This window comes from Hydractinia symbiolongicarpus, chromosome 7, assembly GCF_029227915.1.
Source record: "Hydractinia symbiolongicarpus strain clone_291-10 chromosome 7, HSymV2.1, whole genome shotgun sequence".
Lineage (NCBI taxonomy): Eukaryota > Metazoa > Cnidaria > Hydrozoa > Anthoathecata > Hydractiniidae > Hydractinia > Hydractinia symbiolongicarpus.
In genome coordinates, this window is record NC_079881.1 from 4894182 (window position 1) to 4909911 (window position 15730).

At 31.9% G+C, this 15730-nt stretch overlaps 1 protein-coding gene across 1 annotated transcript; it reads left to right on the forward strand.

Moving 5' to 3' along the window:
- The first annotated feature begins 52 nt into the window (after nt 1-52).
- On the forward strand, nt 53-15029 carry LOC130649612 (CAP-Gly domain-containing linker protein 1-like). The gene is made up of 11 exons (XM_057455932.1): nt 53-175; nt 2090-2309; nt 2721-2817; nt 6988-7086; nt 7187-7435; nt 7813-7998; nt 9526-9731; nt 11169-11271; nt 11380-11558; nt 11858-12083; nt 14136-15029. The coding sequence occupies exons 2-11, from the start codon at nt 2097-2099 to the stop codon at nt 14228-14230; spliced, it is 1653 nt and encodes a 550-aa protein (XP_057311915.1). The 5' UTR covers nt 53-175; nt 2090-2096; the 3' UTR covers nt 14231-15029.
- Nucleotides 15030-15730: the final 701 nt, after the last annotated feature.

Sequence of the window (15730 nt, forward strand, 5' to 3'; positions counted from 1 at the left end):
CAATGTTGGGAGAAAATGTGCTGATGTAGTAAGCAAGGCTTCCAAAATGTATCCGTTTTCTCTCAGCATGTTTATTGGGAAATTCCTAGAATTTTAAAGATAGTCATTTGCGACGTTTTGATAGCGGCTCAAAACCGAAGAAGATTTTACACTGCCGTATTAGTACAATAATTTGGTAAGTTTATTTTTATTTTTTATTAAAATATTTTCACGAACGATTAAAAATATATTTTTGTGCGCATGTTTAAGTAGAAATTGCATTGCAGGATTTTCCAAGTGATACCACTTCTGTATTTGCACCTTGTCATTTGTTTTGATTTTGCATAAACAACGGAAATGTGTATATACGTATTGTGTTAGGTAACATAAACACCAAAAATTTAATTAGTATTGGATTTTTTTTTTTTTAAATTTATGATTTTCATTAATGGTCACTTACCCTAACTATATGCTTCTGTTTTTTTACCTAGAATGCACTCGTACAAAAATCTACAAACTTTTGTAAAATTGGTAAGTCATACAGGGCCCAACAAAAAAGTAAACACATTTCAATAAAATATGGAAAAGTTAAAAAAATACTGAGAACTTGCAAAATAATGCAGACAATTTGTAAAAAAATAATAACAAGAAGCCCAAGGCTTTAACAATTACTGCATTGAAAGCAACAAAACATAAAACAAGCTAGGAAAGTCCATAAGCCGTTTTGGACTAAATTTGATATTTGTTTTGAAGCTTTATTCACAACTTAGAAAAAGCATAAATAAATAAAAACGTCTGATACTGTACAAGTTTATATTGCTTTTCCTCATTCCTGTCCTTCCCAAATTATTTGTTAAAAATTAAAGTTAGCAGATTAAGATGACAAGTTGTGTTTTATCGGGACTTGCAAGAAATGCTGGATGGTTAGGCTTCAGAAGTTAAATAATTTCCTCTCGTAGAGTGCACAGAAAATAAACAATTTAAAATAAGTGTGAAAAAGTTGCAAAATAATGCCAGGCCTGGCTATAAATCGTGAGAGATCATGTAGCGCTCTGTGAATGTTTGCTGTATCTCAATACAATCATAGCAAAGCTCAACCAAATTTCTTTATATCCATATGCAAACTGAAACAAGATTTCTACTTTATGTTTGACATTTTCACTAAGTTTAGTTACCAGTTTAATCATAGTATAATCATCCATCATTGCACCATCACCATCATGGGTTGGATGGGGTATATTAATTAACTTCTTCCAATAAACTTTCCAAGCTAACATTCCTGTGCATCAAGCCTGTTCTTATTACTTCCTGCCAAGTCTTTCTAAGTGTACCTTTGTCTTTTGACCCAGAAACTATGAAGTTTCTACACGTTTTTACCCAATTATCCTAACAAACTCAAACCTCTTATCTGAAGATGTATATGCCATAGAGATTTAGTTTTTTTAGCTCATCTAACTCCTTACTATTCAAACCGGTACCACACTTCCATCTAACCTTTCCCATGTCACTCCTTTTTAAACAGTCAACCTGTTTCACTGCCTATGTCTCACCTACCAAAACACTTCTTCCTATTTTATCTTTTACAACTCAACATATCACCTAACTTCTCAACTACTCTAATGAGTCGCTGTTGTACATTATTACAGATGGAAAAACTTTGTTGTGTGTCAACTCTTAACCTTGCCTCAAAACAAATGTGTGTCTTATATACCCAATTCTTACAACTCTGAAAAAATGAGTTAATACCTAGCGCAACTTTTAAGACAAATATCTTGAGAGGGAATAAAGATTCTTCAAAATAATAAAAATATTTCTAGAAAACTTCCAAAGATCTTTGATATGAGCTCAACTTGATTTTTCGCGGTAGGTAACCTTTAACAGGCACTGTAGATTTTAGATTTCTTTTACTGACAAACACTCACTCACTCACTCACTCAATATAACTCTGTTGCACAGTAAAGTAAGTAAAATATATGCATGCGACTATGTACTTGTATTTATCATTTGTGCGACATGTATGGTTGATGTTATAAAAAACACAAAAAGAATTATCTTTTGTCACATTTTTATCAAATTTTATAATTTATTTACTTGTCTTATTATTTTTCAGGAACAAAATGTCAGAGTCCGATAACGAATGTATTTTTGTTGAGAGCAATACCCCTAAAAGTTTGATCAATGATTATGATAATGGAGAATGTGATTCGGACAGCGAATCTGTTGATAGCAGTTTCTCCATTTTAGATAGAACAACAGGTCATTGTCCTTCATTAACCACAGCTTGTCAGACTGGTGGTGAACCACTGGAACAAAGAGGAGATATAATACTGGTATGATAAAAATACAATAACTAAATTTTTCCTTAAGAATTTTGTGTACTATTTAGAAAAATATAAGATTCAACAAATGCATGTGATTAAACTTTAAAGAGATATAGTCTAAGTCCACACCTCTGAAGTCTATTTTTCAGATAACTGTGATAAATAGATTACGGCTTCTGTTTCTTTTGACAACTTTTTGTTGATGAACATGTATGAAAATGATATCCTTATGCATTCGCCAGGCTAATCACTTATCAGCTTAATAAGAACCAAATTTGGCTTGATAGATCAATATATCAGAATATTAAGACTTTTATGTTGCAACTTAATTAAATAAACTGTATTTTTTTGCAGTGCTAAATAGTGCCTTTATGAAAAATACAAATAGTGCCTAGTTATTAAATTTGTAATTATGTTTAGACCAAGGAGATTCCAAATAAAATAGAAAAGCTTACATTTAAAGACTCCAACGCTATTGAGGAAGTGTTAGAACGAGTGAAAGCAAGAGAAAATCTTGGTAGGTTACTATTCTACATATATATAGTGAAGATGAATTACCTGTCATTGCGCAACTGCAACTGTTCTAATCAAACAGCAGGAGTAGATAATTCTCAATGGCATAAGTATGTTTTGTTATTGGTATTAAAATTGTTAAAAAAAGTTTGGTGTCATGGCCAGAATTTAAGCTATTAAATAATTTTGTACAAAAGTGCATGTTTGATTTAGTGCCCTCATTTTTTAAAGAAAATAATTTAGTCTCTTTTGTTAATTGCTGAATGGTGAGAGAAGTATGTCTTAGCTGAACATGAACCTGGAACATGATAGCCATTACCTTAAAGTTTGTTGATAGTCTGTCAGATTCATAACTTCTATTAAAGTTGTGAAAACACAATCAGGCGACTCCAACTTAATTAGTTGTTCTAAGGGCCCTACCAATAATCAATTATGTTAGTTTGTGCGATGCGCTAATTTTATAATCAAAAAAATAGTTTCTTTGTTAAAGAAAAGTTTAAATTTTCATGTGATTTGTAACAAAAATTAGCTTCCTTTGCAAAATAGTTATAATACAAATGAAATACAAGACAGATTATTTTTGTTCTAACACCCTCCTTCGTTATGATTATTATATATGTTCGGATTTACGCTAGCTAAGATGTAATACTGCAAGACTTTTAGTTGATACCAATTACGAAAAATAATAAAAACAAGGTAGAATACGCTTGTCATAACACCCTCCTCCATTATAAATTTTATAATAAGTTGTGTAGAGCGAGCGAAGAATCTTAGAAATATGCTAATTGCAGTTTCTGAGATTTCCGCATTATGGAAGCAAGAATTATCACGGTTTAAGGTTCCAGATCTAACCTACTTTCCATTGCAGTGTTTTTGGTCGCAGCTCTGAGTGTTTGAGCATGCGCATTGCAAAATATTTCTGGCCGCAGTGCCTGAAATTCCAGGAGCCAGGAAGTTGAGAAGTAGTCAGTTTTTTTGCTGGGAGCTTTGAGTGCTATCCTTAATAACCAATGAAATTCCTTTAAATTTGCTGTGTTTGTAAAATTTCGATAACTCATGATTAAGCAAAATTCCTTCACTAAAAATTGTAAACAAGATGGCAGGAAACCAGCAGCTAGATGCCTACACAAGGTTATGCAAAATAAGCTACAACGACAGCTTTTGCAGCAGAGTCTGTTGTGTTTTTATTATGTTATTGCATAATTCATGTTTAAATTTGCAGTTGATTTCTATGTTTGTTGTTGTTGTTGTCCCAAAAACAAGTTTTGTTTTTCCAACCTCATGTTTATTAATGCGCTAAGCAAAGAAAGTGACACACGCACCAGTGCTAATAATGATGGCAATACATAGTGTTTCTGAAAAGTATGGCACCACTATCTAAAAAATTTCCACCAAAGAAAAACAGGCTTTTCAAAATTGACATGTGTCGAGTATGAATTTGATGATGGATGAATAATAGGTCAATGCTTCTACTTAATTGTGAAGTATATTACACACTCTCTGTGACCTAATTGTAGGGGGCGGATTATTGACAGGAGTTTTTTTTTTTCAAATCCATTGTTAAATAAATTAAAGTGGTTGAAATATAAATTATCTCTTGTGTAACATGTGTAAGATGAAAACTTTTATTAAAATACAAACATTTTTTTTGTGAAATTAAAATGGGCGTTGCCTCCCCATTGTAAAAGTTTTATTTCATTGATCAATAACTGTTTTATAGGTATATATTTCTTGATATATTTTTACCGTACATATCAAACGAGTTTATTGTACTTTTCCAGGGTGACCACTCCTCCCCAAATCCCTTAAATAACCTTAGAAAAACAAAAAAAAAAAACAAAAAAAAATTTAGCTTTTCTCCTTAATTTCTCCTTATTTCTTAACTTTTCTGATCATAACCTTTTTGGAAATGTATTCATGGATTGTTCATCACCAGTGACATAACACATATTTCTTTGTTACCTAAAATCCTATATTTTCTATCTTTCAGGGCATAATTTATATGTGTATTTGTATAATTTTCTTATCATAGAACATATAGTATGTAACTTTAAGGATAGAGAACTAAAATTTTTTTTCTCCTTAATTATCCTTATTTTTTTATCTTTTTATTTTCGTTCGCAGCAAAATATCCTTAAAAAAAAGTAAATTTGTCTCTTTAATTCTCCTTAATATCCTTACTTTTGTTCTTATTTTATTATTGGTCACCCTGTTGTCACCATAGCCACCTGCCATGGAACCGAACCTTCTTTTGAGTTAATATAGTCCTTAAAATTGTCTCTCACTTCTTTTGTAAGGTGACTGTAGTTGTTATTGCTAACAGAGGTTATATCTTTTATTGCATTACAAATGGATTCATTTCTCCATTCTCTGGGATTTATCCCCAAGTTTTCCCACATTGAGCGTGAGCAGACCTCAAACTCTATGAAGGAACACTTGATTCTTCTTTTTAGTGTTTTTTATACGTTTTATGTATTCCCTTCGCCTTTGTTTATTGTATGCAGCGTTTTTCTTGTGTTTTGTCTCTTGGGTATAGTGTATTTGTCGTAATTTGTGTGCATAAGTTTCTTGTTTGTTAGTGTGAAGTATCTGTGCCATGTGTGTGTGTTAACTGTAAATGTGAAATTTGGGTATTTTTGTGTTTTAGTATAGTATATGTTTTTCGTATGAATTTTCTTTTTTTTACATGGTATTGGCCGTTCGGCATCAGGCATTTTGTAGTTAGGTTTAATTTCTGTTATTATATATTGTGATTTAGTTTTTTGTTTTTGTTTGTAGCGTTGTGAAAGGGTGGAAAAAATGTTGAATCTTGAAATCACTTCGTGTCAGTAAACCCATCCCTTACTTGCTACCGCTAAGTTGCCGGAACACCAAGTTTCCTTTATAATCAACAAAGCTCAGGGCAATAAATATTCTTTGCAATACGATCTGACATAAGGTTATGAAGAGCAACGTCCCCAAATGCATTGTCCCCAATAAATATGTATGGAAGCATAAACTGCCCAACTTTTCTCATGACTGGTATATCCAGTGGGTTACGATCATTTGTGATTGCTATTTCCAAGTGCAATCTAGCAAAAACACTACCGTCACTCAACATGCCATAATCTCCTACATCAACCATAGTAAATTGATAGCAAGCATTGACTACCGCCATCAACACAATACTGTGAAATTTTTTGTAGTTAAAATACATTGAGCGACCTCGTGGAGGACACTGAATGATTACATGCTTGTCATCCAAGGAACCCAAGCAATTAGGAAAGGGACTAATGTTCAAAAGAGGCTGCAACATCTTTCCACTCTCCTTCTGCGGTCAGAAAACGCATTTAGCCTTTTTCTGGTAGCTTTTTCCAAATTACCCGACACTTTTGTTTTACAATTCTCCCCACAGATGACTCACTCATACAATAAATGGCAGATGTTGTTAAAGATGTGTCACCCGTGACTAGATGCTGAAGGGTGATTGATGCATAGCATTTCTTCTGGAGGAATTGGATCTCTTTCAGAGAGGTGCAACAAGTTGCAGTAGCTCCTCAAATTTTGATGAAAGTGTTGGAAAAATCTTAAAAAAAATTGGTGATCAAATAATTTTGTCTCCTGCACTAAAACATGAAGTTCTCCTTTCAGTTTTTGCTCTTCTAAATATTCTTCTGACCCAAAAACGAGGTCTCTTCTTACGAGTTTGCCGTCTACGCAAAAAAATTAACATCAACAATCGTCTTTTGTTGTTGAAGGCAGCCATATTAGTTTTGTTTACAATTTTAATTTTCCCTTTAGCAAGTTCTCAAAGCATGTCTCTAATATGAAAACACTGTAAATTATTGCTTGTGGGTATGATCTTTGAAATTCAGCATTTATTTAGATAATTATTTGCTGATTTTCACAAAACATTTCATTGTATAGATGTAAGAAATGTTACATCTAAAAATATCAAAAATTAAAATTGCTATAATTAATCATTCTTTTGTTAGACCCCTCATTAGGCTGATTATTTAGATAATCGTTTTTTAATGTTTTTATTGCAATCTTGACCTGGTTTTCCAATGTGCTTACATTTCCTATGTTAGAATAATATTGAAAATTGTTGATATTCCTGTACTCATTAAAACTTGAATTAGAAGTTCAGTGATCACTGTACAAGCAAAATAATTGTTATTTATTGATTTTTCAGATCAAGATATTGAGAATGAAATTAACAACTTAAAAAGTGTACAAGCAAATAAGAAGTTAGTCAATGAGAACTTAACTAAAGCGGCCAGAGTAGCTCTTGGTAAGAAATTCACTTTATACCATTTGCAACTTTATTGAATTTTGACCATAACCAAACTTTATTTCAATGTTTAATTGTTTCAATTGTTTAAATCTTACAGAGAATGTGGAGATAGCAAGGAAAAAAGCCAGCGATGGCCAAACAACAGTAAAACGGGCTATGGAAGTTATTGAGAATGCATTTCCTGTGTTTCTTGAAGCATGTAACAAGTCCTTTGAGGAGAACAAACTCAATGATGAAGTGTCTAGACAGCTCAGTTATTATGAGCAATGTCAACGAGCCGAAAAACAAGCTGCATATGATATTGATATGCGACAACAGAAAGAAGGCCAAGCCTTGGAACACCTAAGTAATCATTATTATTTTTTTTGGAGCATTTAAAAGCTAGTACATAGTTGTTTTCACAGGTCTTATTTTACAGTTCAAAGTATGCAAGATTAATAATAATGATTTGAAAAAAATGGCGTTTATAAAAACATTACATCCTTTGCATCTAGAAACCTGATAGTAAAATATTATAAATTAAAAATACAAACATTCATTTTTTCACCACAACATTATATCTGTTAAATTGTAAATTCTGTTGCTTAATCCCCAAATGATAATGTTTGGCAAGCTTTAATATTGCAGAGAAAAAAAAAACAGATATAAAGTACTTAGCTGATACTCGTCCATTAATTGTCCATTGATCATTTTTTCACATCACATTTCCTTCTTACTATGTAGATATGTCGATTGAACTTTCTGAGAAGGACCTTGAAAAAATATCAAAAAAAGCATACAATGAAGAAACTCAAGAACGTTTATTAAGTTTTAAAGCTGTGGGGAAAGAAATTGAAGATATTGTCTCCAATGAATTTGAGGAAGTGGATGGATGGTTGATTTCATGTAAAAGTGATCTTGAAGTGATTGGTAAGTCATAGATTTAAGAAGTTTGAAAATATATATCCCAGAATTTTAAAATTTGGTACACGTTTTTGTTTATAAGCTTGTCTATAAATTCTAATTTTTATTTCAGCCTAAATTGCTAAGGGTAAAAAAATTATATCAACCTTAAAGTTTTTAAGGAGTTACTCAGTTTATTACTCAGGATTTTAGATGGTAACTTGATTTCAAAGGTAGTTTTTCATTATTTTTTTGTAAAAAAAGAAATTTAATCTTGTTTCTACTCAGAAACTGTTTTTATGTTTCTAGTCTGATCTTTCCAGGTTAAACCCGTTAAATGTCGAAGTTTTTAATCTGACTTTTCCTTGGGTTTGCCCCAAATCTCAACCTTTTGAGCCGAATCCCATCCTTAGCCTTTACCAACTTCCTTAGTCCTCAAACTTCTACAGTTATGTTTTTATTATTTAAAAAAATCTAAAAAAGTCAAATGCGAAATAAATAAAAAAGGACAGAAAATCGTAGGAGAAAACCTTAATTTGTTTAAGAAACTACAAACCGTTTATATATATTTCTATGATAATAGCTTTATTTTGTCTGTTTGTCATTCACGAAATCTTAAAGCTATAAATACAACAAAGGTTATCGACTTTGCTTCGACGAGCGAATTCCTGTTGATTTTTTTACGAGCTAACGACTTGTGTAATGATAAACCTCAATAGCTTTTTATTTGGGTAACTCATTAGAATATTGTTCTTCATTTGCTTATGCTAGAAACATGATGAAAAGTGTTAATGTGTTTTAATATCCTGTAAGCATTTTTTTAAACCATTTTTAGGCTAAAACTGCTCTGATGTTATGTTGATTTTGAAGATTGAATGTAGCTATGTGTCAACAAACATTAAGGGGATGTTTTACTCTCTATATTACTCCTTAGAGTTGGCCTTTTTTTCACTCCCTTTACACAGAGCTGATCTCTTTCCGGTTGACACTCCGTAGAGCAGACATCTTTTCCGGTCCTGCTTCATAGAGTTGACATCTTTTCTGGTCCTGTTATGCGGAGAGGATCTCTATTACATTTCTGAAGCTTTATCAGTAACATGTGTAAGAAAAATTACCAGATTGTATTTCTTTTTGAAAAAGTTACAGCGCCTAGCTTACTAACAGGAACCGTAACATCCATGGTTTAGCAACATTGTTGTTAACAATATCTGTTTCAAAGAGACTAAGTTGCTTCTGGTCAGACAGTTAATTTTATTGTATTATTTATTTATCAATTATCCATTGTGTATGCCAGTGTTTGAAACATTATTGTTCAAGGAAATGCCTTGAAAACACTTGTAAAGTTTTAAAATAATTCTCGACATTTATAATAATTTAAGATGGAGTTCTGAATTGCGGGAAACAAACATTTTCTGCAAAAAAGTACCCAACTTGCTAGTGAGAATTTAACTGCTGGTTTTAGCTTGTTAGTATTTAACGTGATTACTTTCTCAGGGATTGTCAGGAATTTTTAGAAATATTGTCAATATATGCATTTGATTTGTCAATTTTCAGATTTGTTACAGAATGAACAAAAGGAAAGATTTATCACGGCTACAAAATCATATGAGCAATTGGACAAGAGTTATGACATGAAAATATCATTGAATAAAACTCGCCAAGAAGAATTGAATCGTCAGCTCTCTGAAGTAAAAAGACAAGAACGCAAGCTGATAGAAGATCAAGCATTCCAAAAAGAAGTGCAAGCAAGAGCTAAATTGGTAAGTATTTTGTCACGATCTTGGATGGTTGTTTAGTTAAACTGCTTCGTTAAAACCTTATTATAATCCACTTCTCGTCTGTCCACAAGAAAATTGTCGTGCAAGAGGCACACAAAATAGCGTTGGGTTAACGAAAATTTTCTTATGAATAGATGAGTCTTTAAACTCTCAATGTCCATGGGTGAATCAGGACATTGTAAAGGTGAATTTGAGAACAAAACTTTTCATCAATTTTTAAGTTAATAAGTTGTCACTTTGTATGAATGTTTATATAAAAGATGGCTGTTTAAAATATTCTATCTTGCCTGGCTGTAGGCAATAAGCCTGGTCTAGACTGATGTAACTGAAATGCAGATAAAAGTCTACAATGGAAAAAAATGTGCCGTTAAAATTTACACCAACACACTTCAATATTAAAATCTTCAAAACTTTTTTGGCTGTTAACGTGTTTATTTTATTTTATTTTTTTTTTTGGGGGGGGGGGGGGTTAATTTGAGAATGTTTTATTGGGGCCATTATGGCCGCAGCTATCAGCTTAATATGCTTTATAATCATTACATTAGGATGGCTGCATTTTATAAATTTTTATTTCTGCAAACGCTTGCAAACGGACTTGTATAAACTTTCAAAACGGAGCTTTCCCATGTACTAAGCTGCAGCGAAAAACGCTTCCATAAAAAGAATTCTTAATTGACCTCTCCCCCTCAAAAAAAAATCTGCAAATGTATGAAATGTCTAATATAATATTTGATCCATATTTCAGATGCAAATTATGGCTGGTTAGGATTTATAATTACTGTACCTTAATGGAACAAGTTATTTGCAAAAAAAGGAGAAAAAATTGCAATAGAAATTTTTGTAGATAAAAGAATTAAAAAATTTTGCAACAGTAAGATTTTATAGATAACAGATCTTTAATTTTTTTGCTGAACATCAAGCAAGTTCTGCAGAAAAATCTACTTCCACAAATAATTTTTCCCATCTCGACTAGCTACGTTCAATTTAACTTGATGAAATTTTGTAGCTACCTACCCTCACAAATTCGTCAATAACTTACTGTTTGTTTGTTTGTTTGTTTCGAAATTCCTATAGCAAGCTAGCTACAAAAGAATACGGTTAAGACAGCAAGCAGCAAAACACTGATTGCAAAATTTATAATGAAAGTAAAACAGCAAGCACTGTTATCCAAATATCTTGTCACACAGACAGTTATTTTCATTTTAGAAAATAGGTGAAAGGGATGAAAGTATAAAATGTTGTGGTCAGGCTTTCTCAGCTATAACTTATACGATTAACAATAATAAATAGAATAAAAATTAGCAATAATAACCATTTAAATTTTTTTTGCTAACGGTTGCAAGGTAACAAGGGAAGACTACAAGATGGAGATCTCCCACTAATAATGATTTCACTCCTTTAATTAATTTTGTTGTTCAGCTTCATGATAATGTCACATCTCAAATGACAGAACTCCAACGTTCAATCCTTGGTATCCAAAACAGAGCTAAAACATGTCAACAAGTAATGGAGTCTATGAACAGTAAGTGACTAATTATTTACGTTCTTTGTTTTGTTTTAATTACCGCTAACGTAAAGTAGGTTTATCTTTTACTGTGTATATGTTACGATCAGCTAATTTTTGATTTAGTTTGCGGTAAGGAACTGTTAGATGCATCCGTTTCTGCCGAAGAAGCATACATCGCTCACTTGAAGAATTTAGAAACGGAAGCGATGACCCGTTACAGGTTTGCACTGGCAACGAAAGCTGTCGAGAAGAAGATCACCATCGAGAACAGCTACGAAAACATTTTAGATTACAAAGAAAGGGTATGTTAGTTAGGGCTTTGTAAGAAAGTCAGGATTTCGTGGTAATCACCTTCCTGGAAAGCCATGGAATTAGCTTTTTGTCCTGGGATGTGTTCTAATTTTCCTAAATTATTGGAGTTATTTATTTTGATTATTTTGAAGTTTCATCACAACAATGATTTTTATTCTTGTAAAATGTTTTTATAATTTTTGTTTTTGGAAAGCCTAATGTATTGATACGACATACGTGTTCTTAAGAGAAACAAACTCGGGTTAGGTAAAGGTAGGTAAACATTATATATTTTTTTATACTTTTTCAGATGAAAGTCCTCCAAGAAGAACTAAAGAAGGCCGTGCAGCGTAATCAACGACTGGTTGCTGAACAAACAAGAGATAAACTGAAAGAATTCAACCAAGAGAAGAAGAAGGAACAAGAGATACACAAAGATGCTGAAGACAATTTGAAATGCATTATGGAGAAGCTGGAAAAATGTGACGCAGAGTTGGTTAAACGACACATTCATATTGAATCTGTTGATACCCTATGTAAGTTATTTATATTGTCGAACCTCTTTTTTATTGGTCAAATTGTCGAACCTCATTTTATTGGTCATATTGTCGAACCTCTTTTTTATTAGTCAAATTGTCGAACCTCATTTTATTGGTTATATTGTTGAACCTCATTTTATTGGTCATATTGTCGAACCTCATTTTATTGGTTATATTGTCGAACCTCATTTTATTGGTCATATTGTCGAACCTCATTTTATTGGTTATATTGTCGAACCTCATTTTATTGGTCATATTGTCGAACCTCTTTTTTATTAGTCAAATTGTCGAACCTCATTTTATTGGTTATATTGTCGAACCTCATTTTATTGGTTATATTGTTGAACCTCATTTTATTGGTCATATTGTCGAACCTCATTTTATTGGTTATATTGTCGAACCTCATTTTATTGGTTATATTGTCGAACCTCATTTTATTGGTCATATTGTCGAACCTCATTTTATTGGTTATATTGCCGAACCTCATTTTATTGGTCATATTGTCGAACCTCTTTTTTATTAGTCAAATTGTCGAACCTCATTTTATTGGTCATATTGTCGAACCTCTTTTTTATTAGTCAAATTGTCGAACCTCATTTTATTGGTTATATTGTCGAACCTCATTTTATTGGTTATATTGTTGAACCTCATTTTATTGGTCATATTGTCGAACCTCTTTTTTATTAGTCAAATTGTCGAACCTCATTTTATTGGTCATATTGTCGAACCTCATTTTATTGGTTATATTGTTGAACCTCATTTTATTGGTCATATTGTCGAACCTCATTTTATTGGTTATATTGTTGAACCTCATTTTATTGGTCATATTGTCGAACCTCATTTTATTGGTTATATTGTCGAACCTCATTTTATTGGTCATATTGTCGAACCTCATTTTATTGGTTATATTGTCGAACCTCATTTTATTGGTCATATTGTCGAACCTCATTTTATTGGTTATATTGTCGAACCTCTTTTTTATTAGTCAAATTGTCGAACCTCATTTTATTGGTTATATTGTCGAACCTCATTTTATTGGTTATATTGTCGAACCTCATTTTATTGGTCATATTGTCGAACCTCATTTTATTGGTTATATTGTCGAACCTCTTTTTTATTAGTCATATTGTCGAACCTCATTTTATTGGTTATATTGTCGAACCTCATTTTATTGGTTATATTGTCGAACCTCATTTTATTGGTCATATTGTCGAACCTCATTTTATTGGTTATATTGTCGAACCTCATTTTATTGGTCATATTGTCGAACCTCTTTTTTATTAGTCAAATTGTCGAACCTCATTTTATTGGTTATATTGTCGAACCTCATTTTATTGGTTATATTGTCGAACCTCATTTTATTGGTCATATTGTCGAACCTCATTTTATTGGTTATATTGTCGAACCTCATTTTATTGGTCATATTGTCGAACCTCATTTTATTGGTCATATTGTCGAACCTCATTTTATTGCTGATATTGTCGAACTTCATTTTATTAGTCATATTGTTGAACCTCTTTATATTGGTCATATTATCGAACTCATTTTATTAGTCATATTGTCGAACCTCTTTATATTGGTCATATTATCGAACCTCATTTTATTGCTCATATTATCTGTTTTCAAAAGTAAATTGTGGCTTATTTTCTAATTTTTGTATGCGCGCAAAAACCTATTTTCCTATTTCATAAAAGTCACTTTATTTTTACGCGCGAAACTATAATTAAGACCCTTAACGTGAAAATTAGTAAACTCGAAATTTGAGTTTATAACGATGTGTCTTTTGGGACAAAAAATGTCGGCAATAACAAGGCAACATGTTTATAAATCCTTTGTACGACCAATTACAAGTCTAGAGTTGTTTTAAAGTGTTTCTTTTTTACCGTATGCATAGACAAAAGTGAAAAGTGACCAAACAGTAAGGAATAGTTTGTCCATTAAAAAATTTTGTCTAACTAATATTTTGTTTCATTTCTTTTGTTCGCTATCACATAAGAGGACAAGGTGTTTTATACAAACTTTTAAACAATATTTTTATTTTGTTTGTAGATGATATAAGAAAGCAAGAAATGGAAATCTCCTTGGCGGAGGGCTATTCGTCATTAGAACTCTCCGACGCAGAATACGAAGAAGAGGAAGAGTGATATATTTCAGGCGTCACAGAAAAACATAAATATAAAGTATTTAAAGTTACGACTGCACCTACCAATAATGGACTCAGTTTTATAGTGTCACCTGTAAATGATGGGTGCGTATCAAAAGTGAAACTGCTGCTTAGAAGCGTTCTTCCTTTCTACACATATTTTAGTAAAATTTATTTTAACATATTTTTAAAATTGAGTATGTATGAATCAACTGGAGGAGATGTAAAGGTAAATACAGCTCAGTTTCGGTTGTTTCAATGGTTTGACCAAAAAGGATATTCTTTTAAGAGATTAATGACCAGAAAAAAGCGTCCCTTTCGCATAATTCTTATTTTTCTTATATATTATATATTTAATATTTGCTTTCAACTATCTTTTTTACTAACTGTTAATCACTGTGGTAGCCACCAATGGCCCGCCCTTTTTTTAAAAAGAAATCCAATACGTGTTTTATATTAAATTTTTAATAAGGCTTTACGATTTTATTCACTGAAGTAATGTCGATAGTTTTTACTCTAGATATAGACTGTGTCTGCTAATAACAAAATATAAATCAATATGGGATAGGTGAATATGATATCCTGATTAGTTGGCAGAAGGAACTATCCCTTTTAAAATTATAAGCCAATGCAGTGATTTAAGGGTTTAATGTATATTTATCTTTCTTTTTGTTTTTATTTTTTTTCATAAATCATTTTGAAGCATATCATAGAAGAATAAGTAAAAACAACATGTATATATTTAAAAATGTTGTGTTTAATTTGTTGTTACACTTTCTCAGAATAAAACTGTCTCGATACGACAAAGCCTTATAAAATTTTCGCTGACAGTATAGAGAAATTCAAATCTTTACCCGCTAGTTGCGACCGTTTTCAGCATTATGAAGGATGGAGAAAACCTGGAAAAAGTAAGCTCATCAAGACAAATTTGTGTTTGTTTTTTAAAAATGAATGTCACAATCTTAATACTTAGCCTTTGAGTTTTACAGTAGTTATAAACTTACCCCTCTTTACACACAGTTTTTTAGTGTTTCTAACTACAGGACTCGGACAATGTTCTAAAAAAAGATTTCCAACCTAAAATTCATGTTTATTGATCAAAGGGAATCAGCACATATCAACTTGTCAGAGATGACTCATGTTATGAGAAACACAAAAAACATCTCGCAGGTTTTTCCCTATTCTAGTGAACGGCGAATAAACTAAACACAGGTGATGGAGTACAAATTTCGTCCATATTAGCACATTATTTTTTTGTAATCTAATTATAGAGGAGGATAACAGAAGTGGGACACCCATTTTAATTTATTAATATCTTCAGATATTAGATAAAAAATTTACCTCGGCCCTTTAGAACCTAGTAAAATTTGAAAATAAAAAGTCCACCCATTTCGATATGATAACACTCGCCAATATGGATTAGAAGATTACCACCTTAGTAATCATACCCTCCCTCCCTCCCTACAATTGCTTCACCTAGAGAGTGAGTTACTGGAATTAA

Coding starts and splice junctions, on each gene's coding strand:
- LOC130649612 (XM_057455932.1), top strand. CDS start 2,097: ATGTCAGAGTCCGATAACGAATGTATTTTTGTTGAGAGCAATACCCCT. Junction 2,818..6,987: donor GAAAGCAAGAGAAAATCTTG/GTAGGTTACTAT, acceptor TTGATTTTTCAG/ATCAAGATATTGAGAATGAA. Junction 7,436..7,812: donor CCAAGCCTTGGAACACCTAA/GTAATCATTATT, acceptor CTTACTATGTAG/ATATGTCGATTGAACTTTCT.